Source organism: Centroberyx gerrardi, chromosome 1 (genome assembly GCF_048128805.1).
Source record: "Centroberyx gerrardi isolate f3 chromosome 1, fCenGer3.hap1.cur.20231027, whole genome shotgun sequence".
Classification (NCBI taxonomy): Eukaryota; Metazoa; Chordata; class Actinopteri; order Beryciformes; family Berycidae; genus Centroberyx; species Centroberyx gerrardi.
The window spans coordinates 38101716-38113857 of record NC_135997.1 but is presented as its reverse complement, the minus strand read 5'-3'; the positions used below and the strand labels follow the sequence as shown (position 1 = coordinate 38113857).

The window sequence follows — 12142 nt, the reverse complement described above, 5'->3', positions numbered from 1 at the left end:
TGGTTAGGCAACTAAAACGACTTGGTTAAGGTTAGGGAAATTGTTTGGTCAGGGTTAAATAAGAAAATTATAATGTGACTTACGGTTGAAACAGACGGATCTCACAGAAAAACGTGAAATGAACACGACTTGTGTTCACAGCAAATTACATGTTGGTGGAACGTAAAGTGTTAAATTTACGTTTTCCCAGCAGGAAACGGTTCCATGAAGGAGACACGACTATAAACAGGAAGTAGTGTCAGATTGAAGGGCGTGGGGGTCGGGGTGTTGGACGAATGTACGCGTTTTCCTTCGATGTCGGCGACCGGGGTTCAATTCCCAGTGTTTACAAAGGACATTTCAACTGTAAGTCACATTAAAATTGTTAAAGGACGTTTTTCTTATTTAACCGACCAAACCATTTCCCTAACCTTAACCAACTTGTTTTGTTGCCTAAATTTAACCAAAGTTGTTTTACTTGCCTAAATTTAACCGTTAACCTTTGGGATGTAATTCAATTCGTGGCGGAGAAACGTATTTAAATTTGTGGTAGAACGCATTTAGCTAGCTGAGTCAGCTTGTTGTGGTGTGGCTGTAGATCCATTCAGTAACGTTCTCAGTAAAAGTGAATAGTGTGATAAGGTGGATTTGGTTACTGTGACACAGTAAACTGTCTTGTCTTTAGCCCTAGTCTCTACTCCAAAACACTCTGAGTTGTAGCTTGAGAAGAGTCAGCTCAGTTAACCTGAACAAACTGTTAGCTAGCTAACTAGCCGGCAAACACACTGATGTTAATGTGAACACGCTAACGCTAGCTGCTACTAGATACGTTAGCTAGTGTGCTAATCGGATGTGTTAACAACAAGACAGTGATGTTAGCTGACCAGATGCTATGGTTAGCTAGCTAACAAGCTGACATTATCTGAACACTAAATCAATCAGATGGATCAGTGATGAAATGATCAGTTCAGTCAGAAACAGACAGAAATCATCTGTTCAATTCTGTTGAGACGTTTAGAAACACAAGCAGCTGTTCTTGGAGTTGAAGACCTCCAAGATGGCCGACAGAGGGGGGTTACATCGTTGGAGTTTCTTGGCATTGTTTTCGTGGTACCGACACGTAATTTTAACACATTACATGCCACCCACACGTAATGTGGTGTTAACAAGTCCTGTGTGAGATCAGGTTGTTACATCACCTGCAGGCTCTCTACATGCAGACATTACTGCTGTGCATCTTCATGGTTCATGTTAGCTAGCAGCTAGCTGCTCCAGCAGCCGTCTGGCTGTGTGATCTCCTCGCTCTGCCTGGGCGACCCTCCTGTCTCGGGACAGAAATGGATAGAAAAGGCCAAGCTCATGTGTCTGCTATAAACTTTCAGTGCCCAGATTTTGTGGGTTTGGTATCGTTTTTCCTGTCTCCTCGTGCCAAGAAGCTGAAGCACGTAGTCCTGCGCTCAGACCGGCCAGCGGGTCTGTCATGCTAACAGGGGAGGAGCAGACTTACCGTGCCCACTTCCTCAGGATCACACACATCTGGTTTAGCGGTCGATTGATATTGTACACTGGATCTGTGAAATTAAAGAAGCTATCACAGAGTTCCCATGTGGTCCAAACCTTCAAACGCTGCTGTTCACATCTGCTCAACAGTTTGTCCAAATGCAGCAAACAGTCAGATCATATGATTATAATCTTTCTTCAGCGTTTGTCTCAGTGTTTACATGAAAACCAACAGTGGAAGTTCATGAAGGTCAGAGGTTCCAGGCTGTTAATCTAAATTTAAAGCATGAAATTAATGAGATGTCATCTGATGCGACTATGATGTTATCCATCAACAGTAACTGAAGGGTTTAATGCCAAAATGCCAACAGCCTTTTGAAAAAAAGATGCAACCTGAAGCTCAGTATTTCATGACCATCTTCAAGAGTGAATTTTTATTTTATAGACTACTGTAAAACCTTCAACAGTAGAGATTGTTGTACTTTTATACCAGCAATATTTCTGTAAGAGAAGGTGTCAGTTTCTGTTTCACAAGGTGTTTATCTCATTTTGGAAAGACAGTCTTCAGATAGAGAACCGAGTCTGAACAAAGTCTTGGTCCAGTAAATCGGTGTTCAGGACGTCATTGGTAGATTTATTCCTAATCAATTGATTAATTGGTCTTGCTTGGCAAGTAGAACCAGGCACTAACACTGCCCCAGTTTAGGGTTATTTCATCATCAAACAGCTTAAAATAATCAGTAGGTGAACTTGAATTTACCAACTTATTTCATATTTAATGTTCCTCCATTAGTGTGTATGTAGACTTGGTGAAGTGACTGTAAAAATGACAACAGTGTTTCTTCAAATACGATATAAACACTGAATAACACTGTGAGTGATTTCAGCCCATTGGAGGATTTGTGCACTTGTTTAAGGTTAGCTCTGTCGCTGCACAGTGAGACGGGGAAACTCTTTATTTAGATCCAACTATCAGCTGACATGCAGATGTCAGACTGAGTGTCATTTGCCTATTAAGTGCGTCTGTACAGACTGTCACCCAACTCTAACACTGAATATCAAGAGACTTTTCACACAATTATGAGAATCACTTGAAACTCTGCAGACTTTAGTGACTCATTACAGTCACTTGATAAGAAGTTGAGTATCAACATTGGACTGTTCAGATAAAATGACCCCAGAAGGTCCTGGTTCAAGTCTCTGCCTGGTTCTGTGTGGAGAGAAGTCCTGAAGGTTCAAGTTCAAACTAAAAAGTGAATTCCCCACACAGGATCAGCTCTGCATTCAATTATCTGCCGTCGGTTCAGTCTTTCTGAAGACAATCTGCCCACTGACACAGATCTTTTATACAATTAGTCTATAGGTGTAAATTGCATGATGATTGACAGCTGTGCTCAGGGTGGCAGCAGCCACTGTACTGAACATCAATTCACCCGTTATGTTAAAATGTACAATACAGCAATCATCTGTTTTCACACGTTTCAGAATCTGTGTTTTTTATCTTCTCAGTGTAAAGTTCAAACTCTCCAGTATTTTCAGTATTTTTAACCAAGTCATGTGTTTGTATACAGGATCTATGTTTCTACTGAGATGCAGATTGAGTTCTCACCTCTTGATATTAATAGAACTAAGTATATCTTATCCATTTGGCCATCTTGTTGTTTTGTGTCCATCTTAGACCCCCCCCTCACACACACACACACACACACACCCCTAACCCTAACCCTAACCCTAACCCACAGCTGTCAATCATCATGCAGTTTGCACCTATGGACTAATTGTATAGAAGCATCATGGGCCTTCTTTTCTTTGGCCTTGGATCTTCAGGAGTTAATTCCCTGCACCATTATAAGAAAACTCAGTGGTGTGTGTGTTATTTTCCATTATTATAAATATAATGAGAAATGATACAAAAAAATCATGAATGAAAACCTGCAGTCACACGGCTGCTGTCTGCCTTCCTGATGTAAAATAAACGGAGCGTAAAGTTAAGCGTTTCCCAAGGAAATATTTATTGAAAATGCAAATGTACATTTGTATGGTACAAATTCACTGTAACTGCTATCCAGGTGGGTGCTGTTTGACATGGACAAACACATTAAAACAATAATTTAGATTTGCCGATGCGGCTCCGACAGAGAGACAGGATGCATCTATAATACAGTAATCTTCCCCCCGGATGTTAACCTCCACCCGGTCCTCCTGCCAGTCTGACGGAGGATCAGGGTTCTGGTTCGGTCTGTCGTCTCGTCGGGCCGGATGCTTCCTGTGTCGTCACCAACAGAATCAAAATGGCTGTGCTCTATTGTAAACCAATAAATAAATAAAGTGCTCCACATACAGCTTGATTTGGATCATTAAGCAACACCTCGCTAGCATTGATTATATAAAGTATATTTCATATCACTGGATATACAGCATATTGAATTGTTATCTCTCTAAAGGTGAAATATCTAAGAATTTGATATTGCAAAACAGATTTTAACAAAGACAGGGAATGTACTTATTTACAAACACAAGGCACCGAGTGAGGGATTGTGGGTAGGATGGCGATGTTGAAGTGAACGGAGCGGAGGTTTGTTGCAGAGAGTTGGATCTCATGTTGTTTTCTGATCACCGGCTTCACGGTTTTTAACGTAGTTTGAAATTTACCTTTTGTTTTTTTACCTGTTGATGTTTTTCCATCCCAGCAGACGGATCAAAAATACAAAATCTCAAACACAAAAGCTCATTTTCTCTCAGCTAAACGTTTCCTCTTCCCTGCTAGCTGGCAGTGCTGCTCGACACAGCGGTGCTCAACCTGCGGCTCGGGACCCTGCGGGGCCGGCAAGATGACTTTAAAGTCACAATGAAGCATTTTGAGAGCATCTCGCTCCCTGAATGTGATGTACTTCCTGTTGAAACAGGATGTGGGGGCGGGACTTAACGCAGGGAGGGATCATTCAAAAGTGTAAACCAATGGGAGATCAGTTAGGGAGAGCAAGGCAGTTTTATTGGATGGGAGGGGCGGGACTGTTCAAAAATCTGTGAATCGTATTGGTTTTTATTTCTGCCTCCTGGTGCAGTGTGATGTCATCATTAAAGACACTCTGTGTTCCAGGAAGGAGAAGGAATGTGATTCTGATATAAAAATACAAGACTATAAATATTTGGAATTTATTGTTAAATAGGTTTGTTATGACTTGGAAAACTAGCTAACAAGGTGAAAAAGTGATTTTTCATTTCATTATGACTAAATGTGAATTGTCTCTTTTTGTGATTCTCTATTGATCCCCCCCCCTCACACGGAGGTCAGAGGTCATGGTCAGGTCGAGCTGAGCAGGCTGAGAGCCGCTGTCTGCAGCACCAGTACAACTTCCTATATGGTAATTTACTGCCAGTAGAGCCCCGCCCACTCTCCTGTCAGTCACGCAGTCCTGCCAATCACAGCTCAGTATTCTCTGTTTGACCCCGCCCTTCTACACCCTAAAGCAACATGGCTGAAGCTTCCAGACTCTTCTTCTTCTGCTGGTTTTAAAGTGTAGAGAACAACTGAACACTGTGTGTGTGTGTGTGTGTGTGTGTGTATGTGTGTATGTGTGTGTGTGTGTGTGTGTGTGTGTGTGTTAGGACCACTGGCAGGAGCAGTCGGTGGGCTCCTGGATGGAGTAGCTGACCCAGGTTGCGTTGCCGCTGCAGTAGAGCTGCACGCTGCGCCGCTGCAGCCCCGTCTCCCTGCAGCACTTACAGAAGCGAGCGTAAGTGTTGATGTTGTAGTTGTAGATGCTGGCAGACGGACACTTCCCGTCACATGACACGATGTTGACCTGCAGCAGAGACAAGAAGAGACACTGTACTGTCTCTGAAGGGAACATCAGCTCACAGCGAGGTGAAAACACCAAACTGCAGAGTCAAACCAGCTCTGAACAATTCACTGGCATCCATGACGGTTTCTGTTTGTTTATCGTTTGTCTTCCTGGTTTAGCATGTGAAAGCAACGCTGTTTAGCAGCCGACTGGGAAGTCCCGGATGTCGGTCTTTCCCAACAGCACATGAACGCAGCATGATAGTTATGGATAAGTTATGGAAAATCGGCTAATGGCAGAAATCCCAGATCCAGATCATCACCAAAATCCGATCAGCTGATCCTTGGGCCAAGAGAGATCTGTCCACCAGACTTCAGGCAAATCTGTTCTGAGATATGTTGTTAACAGACAACCAGATGAAAACTCTTACTCATTCAAAAACTGGTTACTGGTTACTACAACATTTAATCGCTCATCCATGTGGCACAGAAAATCTCAGACCCCACTGATCTGATTTGGACAAAACCTGGGAAATGATGCATCTCACTGCTGCATTCAATCAACATCACACCGATTGGCCCAAGAGGAACTAAAGTTACAGCTCAAAACAAGGAGACGATGACATGTTTACTGTTGGCTTGTTTTTTGAAGGTTTGATTTTCTTAGTTTTACCAGTAAAATGATTTGGAGGAAACGAGGCCTCTGACATGGCTGCTTGGTCAGGTTGACTCAGTATAAAGGATAAAGGTGTGCAGGTCAGGTGACCCGCTGGGTGACGGTACGTACCGGCCTGTTGCTGCGGCAGTCGTTCTTTCTGATCGTCATCCTCACCGTCACTTTCTGACACGACTTCCCATCTTCTTTGCCTGTTTACACGACAACAAACCAAACCAAACCGGTTGGAACAAATTTAGGAGAAAACATCCACAACAAAATTCTGAGCTTCCGCCTGGAGAGAAGACGCAAAACCACAAAGGAAAAGAGGAGAGAGGAAGAGGAGAGGAAGAGGAGAGAGGAAGAAGAGAGGAAGAAGAAGAGAGGAAGAGGAGAGAGGAAGAGCTCTGGTAAGCACTGATGCTGTCAATCATGCACAAGCTGTCAGTTTTAGTGAAAGGACGAGTTAGGCAAAGGAAGGGAGGGAAAAAAGCTTGGAAATCATTTTGTATTTTTATACGGATGTTGTTTTATAAGGCTGTGTGTAATTCTGTCCATGAGAATCCAAACTGAGTCTAAGAATGGCATCACAGCCGTCTTTCCCCACTTGGCTGCTGAGCCAATCGTCATGGAGACTGAAGAAAACTTGAAAAAAACAGTCTACTTCCTATTGCATGAAGACACCGGTGTAGCAGTCACTATTAATTACTAGAATAAAATAAAAAATAACATTACATATCTACAGGGTATTGATGTTGAGGATAAATAATGATGGATTAGGGACATCGGGGGCCCACTCCTGGAGCCAGGCCGGGAGGCCACTGCCTTGTGGGCCCACCACCTGCAGGGCAAAGAGTAGAGGCCAGGTGCCTTGGCGATCAGGCAAGGGGCGAGAACAAGGTAGGTCCGGGCGCCTTGGACCCCGATGACCAAAAACTGTCTCTTGGGATGTGGAACGTCACCTGGCTGGGGAGGAAGGAGCCAGAGGTTGGGAGATACCAACTAGACATAGGGGGCTCACCTCAACGCACAGCACCGGTTCTGGAACCAAGCGCCTTGGGGAGATGGTCTCTCTCTTACTCCCCAAGGAGAGAGGCTCCAGGCGGGTGTGGGGATACTCGCAAGCCCCCGGCTGGTCGCCGCACAGTTGGAGTTAACCCGGTGAACGAGAGGGTCGCCTCAATGCGACTTCGAGTTGCAGAGGGGAGGACCTCTGCATACTGTTGTTTGCGCATACGCCTCTAACAACAGCTCAGAGTACCCGACCTTCTTGGAGGCTGTGGGTGGGGTTTTGGAAAAGGCCCCGTCTACAGACTCCATAGTTCTACTAGGGGACTTCAACGTTCATATGGGCAGCAATGGGGAAACCTGGAGGGGTGTGATTGGCGGAACGGCCTGCCTGATCTGAATCCGACTGGTGCTTTGTTGTTGGACTTCTGTGTGTCATGGACTGGACTGAACATAACAAATACCATGTTCAAACATGGGGACATCGTTTCATGTGGAGTCTGAATGGACCCACTTCAAAAACTCTATTGTGGAAGCAGCTGCTAGGAGTTGTGGTCAGTGGTTGGTGCCTATCCTGACAGCAACCCAAAGACTCGCTGGTGGACACCAGCGGTGAGGGAGGCTGTCAAGCTGAAAAAGGAGGCCTTCCGCACGTGATTGGCATGGGAGACACCTGATTCAGTGGAGAGGTACCAGCAGGCCAAGAGGGCCACAGCTGCAGCGGTTGCAGAAGCAAATACCCGGGCATGGTTCGGAGTTCGGAGAGGCCATGGAAAATTACTTCCAGGTGGCCTCAAAGAGGTTCTGGCAAACCCTTCAACAACTCAGGAAGGGAATCCTGGGCACTGCCCAGGCTGTCCTCAGGAGGGACCGGTTAACGCTAACCTTGACTGGGGATATCGTCAGAGGGTGGAAAGAGCACTTTGAAGAACTCCTGAACCCGACAGACATGCTCTCCGGACAGGAGGCAGTGCCAGAGGATTCTGGGGGATTGGAATCCGTCTCTTTGGCTGAGGTCAGAAAGCTCCACAGTGGCAAGGCTGCAGGAAATGCTGAAGGCACTGGATATTGTTGGACTGTCATGGCTGACACGCCTCTTCGATGTCGCATGGATGTCGGGGAAAGTGCCTCAGGAGTGGTCCACATATTTAAATAAGGGACCGGAGGGTGTGTTCCAACTACCGGGGGATCACGCTTCTCAGCCTGCCTGGGAAAGCCTATGTCGAATCCTGTATTCAGGCTGAACCATGCAGATTCCGACCTGATCGGGGAATGGTGGACCTGCTCTTTACCCTCTCGCAGATAATTGGTCCCTGTAGTCCTAGAGTGAGAGTTGTGTTGAGTTGTGTGAGAGTTTTGTTCGCATACTTGGTGTAAAGTCAAGCTCGTTCAAGGTGAACATTGGACTCCAACAAGGGTGTGCCTTGTCTCCTTTTTTGTTTGTGATTTTCATGGACAGGATATCAAGGCGCAGCTAGGGTCCAGAGGGTATCCAGTGGCCCTGCAATTAGTGGATGATGTTATCCTGTCTTCATCAGGCTGTGATCTCCAACATTCACTAGAACTGTTTGCTGATCTTGTCTGATAAGCGTTGAAGACCAAGTTAAGGTCAGAAGCACAGAGCAGTCTGAGCCAGGAAAAGAGTTGAACCCTCTAACTGTTAGAGAAGAATGAAGAGGAACATAACGCATCAACAGAAGCTGATGTTCAGATTTGGCTAACATGGCTTTGGAAAGGTAAAGTGTTTGGGAATGTGGAAGGCACTCATACTAAATGTAGGAAAACTGTAGACAGACTTCTAAAGAACAGAGAATAGACGAACATTGTAATGTGCTATAGTAGCGCTACAGCAGTATGTGAGTAGTAGCCATTAGTAGCCATTGTAAAAGTCCTCCATCATGCATCTATCCTGCATTCGCACTGGAGCACTGACTTTTGACTGATTTTTTTAGACAGTAAAAATAAATCGGCAAATTGAAGCAGTTTGTTTCCTACAAATTGCCCCATCAGTCTTTTTGCCTTCCGGCATTTGAAAACAGAGCACAAATGTAAAGGTGCTACGTGTAGCATTTAGTGTTTCTCCAAATTCAGACCACATTTCCCATAAGCCCCGTTGCTTCCTTCCAGAGTAGAGACCGTTTACCGTAATTATATTAATGTCTCTACATTAATGTGCTGATGATTTATGCGGTAATGAGGTAATGACACACGTAGCACCTTTAATTTTCCAGACAGTCCCCTCATGGTGCAGCAGCATGCAGATCTTCTACAACGGCTACATGTGACCGCACTAGCCAATCAGCTGACAGATCCCAACACCAGCCCACATCAGTAGCTATGACACATGCAGACATCTAAACCTGACTACTGGCCACTACCAACAGTACATTGTTGGCAATCAACAATGCACTGCCCAGACAGTGCAACATGGGGAAAGAGTTTAGCTGTCATGTACATGATCCACAGGGAGGGGGGGGGTATTCTGTAGGAGGGGCTAGTTAGCAGTTAGCAGAGTGATTTTGGGTTTGTGAGGTTTTTTGGAGGGAGTACATTGTTGAATATCAACAATGGCGCTGGCAAGCCTTGTTGTTTTGGTACCTCGTTCACAGTTTGTGTTAACTGTGGGAGTCAAGGGGCTAACAGGGAAAGGGAACAGAGAGAATCCAGTACCTGGTGGGATTGGTACATGATGGTAAGCTGCAGCACATAAACCACAAACCCACTTGCATGTCAGATGCTTTTCAGTGACGGCTCTTCATAACGTTATCTGGTACTGCGTATGAGCCAGTAAACATCATGTGGTTTTACTGACGAGACTTTAACCGAATGCTGGGATTCACTGAAAAGCATGCAGACAGATTTGACTAGTCTGAATAAACAGAAGTGGACATTATAACAGAAAAGCATTTGGCCAAACAACAGCTGGGATCCAAGCATCAGCCAATTCAAACAATTTGGTTGCAGGTTTTGAACTGAAACGGTGCGTGGCTAACAGACTGAAGGGCAAACATGTGTTGAAACATGTTGAGCGGCAGGTGAAGGCGCTCTTCAGTGTCGGCTGCAGCCTACAGTCTACAAACAGCTGGGCGCTCAGCTCAGATACTCACATGTCTTGCAGCATCCGTCCATGTAACTTACAATAGTTCCTCCGACCTGAGGCGAGACAGCAGTCGGACCGTTAAGATGGAAATAAAGAAAACCTACTATAATGTGTGTGTGTGTGTCTGTATGTGTGTGTGTGTGTGCTGACCTTCATGCACTCGGTTTCGTTGAAGGGGGGGCAGCTGAAGGAGTAGGAGACGAGGGTGGGGCCCGACAGAGTGTCCGCACAGTCGAACTTCACACAGTCGGACACCCAGGACTTCCCCGGCTGTGAACCAACCAGCAGCGTCAAACATGAACCGCTGAGCGACAGCAGCTCCACCTGCTACTCTGATTCACTGAGACGAGCCACAGTGCTGAACGCTCCTTTAAAGTCAGCTGACAACACTTTGTTTCTAGTGTCATACTGTAACATTATTTAGCACATCGCCTACATGGAAATCCTGCAAAATGTTTAAATTCAAATAGACTGTTTCTATGTTATTCCTCTATCTGAAGGAATTCAAGTCACACAACTCTCCTCCACTTTATGCTCTGTGCTTTAATCGCCAAACGTTTTCGGCTCCACGGCCGTCATCCTCAGGATGGTGATGGTGGCGTTCGGCCTCCTGTGCTTTCCTACCTTATAGAGAACTGAAGTCCCGTTCTCATGCTGGTAGAGGCAGGAAATGTTCTTACAAACACCACAACATGTCGTCTGGTCTTTAGGAGGGATGTAGATCTGATTCTGAAATACACAAAAAAACACTCAAGATCAGTTGAGTTTAGATTATGATGATTTAAAAAAAAAAACACTGAAAAGACAGAAACTGTGCAGGTGAGACAAAGAAATGGGGGGAGATCTATCTAAAATCTATCATAAAAAAAATCAAGATGACATTACATACAGTGACAGAAAGTCATTGCACCATCCAGCGCTCATTATGCTACCAGCAGGTAAAAGGGGTTTACTGGGTTTACTGGTGTCACTGGTGCAGCGTGCGGCCGTCCGCTCCACCAGTAAACCCTTTGTTTAGCAGATGTTACTGGTTTACTGGCAGCAGGTGTTACTGGTCTTACTGGCTGGCACTGGGCGGAGCAGTTGGTGCTGGTGGTGCGGAGCAGGTGGTATCCGGTGGACGGGTCCAGGCTGCCGGTGCACTGCCTGGTGTGACACAGCCCGTCCTCACTGTGCTCCACCAGCGTCTGGCCCGGCCGCATCACGCCCCGCTCGCCGTCCACACACACCGCCTCGCGCACTGCACACACACACACACACACACACACACAGCAGAGGTCAGAGGTCACGCTGTACAGCACCAAGGGGCTGCAGTAACTGTGATGGAAGTCCTGTCAGCTAAATGGAAACTGGCACCAAACTCCCATTATGACTCAAATGACAATCCTGATTATCTTATAACTTTTGTCGACTTGCTTTCAGTTAATACCAGTTAATAAATTTGCTTCTTGTAACTTCCCTTATGTATGTCTATATACTGTATGTCGTACCTGTGTGTGTGTGTGTGTGTGTTTTTATTTTTTGAATTGTGAAGAACTTTGAAGTATCTGACCACCTGTACTCACCACACTTATATCTTTTACAGGCACACTGGTTGAGCGGGTCGGACAGGAAGGCTCTGTCCAGCTGGGTGGACTCTCCCTGCAGCCACACAGAGAGCCGGGGTTACACAGGAAATACACAGAAAATACAGAGAAGACACACGGTTAGATGTCCATGCCAACATATTGTGTATATTAACGGCCGGACCTACCAGGCTACATTTCGGGGTGGAGATCTTTTCACAGGCGCATTCTGAAAACACAAAACATCGACACGGTTATATTTAATCTGCATTTAGCTGTCAGTCTTCTGCAGAGGGATGAACAGTGACTGTAACAGCAGAACGACCTTCAGTCATGACCTTGAATCATGATCATGAAGGAGAAGTGCTCAGTCAAAATAAAGAAACCAAGCTGTCTACAGCAGCCTGTTTCTGACTGAACAGCTGATTAAAGATTTTAAATGTTAATCAGCTGTGTTCAGTACAGCAGACAGGATGCAGACTGACCTGATCTGATCTGATCCGTCTGAGGAACCTGACATCACATGGAGACACAATAAGACCTGATGACTG

General features: G+C 45.4%; 1 protein-coding gene across 1 annotated transcript in view; it reads right to left on the bottom strand.

Annotated features, from left to right (window-relative positions):
• Positions 1-5084: 5084 nt before the first annotated feature.
• otog (otogelin) overlaps positions 5085-12142 on the bottom strand; it is a 69661-nt gene continuing 62603 nt past the window's right edge. Inside the window, exons 48-55 of the mRNA XM_078284454.1 lie at positions 11780-11820; positions 11592-11667; positions 11088-11266; positions 10651-10755; positions 10177-10296; positions 10034-10079; positions 6051-6130; positions 5085-5285 (exon numbers count right to left, since the gene is read on the bottom strand). Coding sequence (XP_078140580.1) covers positions 5085-5285; positions 6051-6130; positions 10034-10079; positions 10177-10296; positions 10651-10755; positions 11088-11266; positions 11592-11667; positions 11780-11820 — 848 coding nt within the window. The remainder of the gene's footprint in view (positions 5286-6050; positions 6131-10033; positions 10080-10176; positions 10297-10650; positions 10756-11087; positions 11267-11591; positions 11668-11779; positions 11821-12142) is intronic.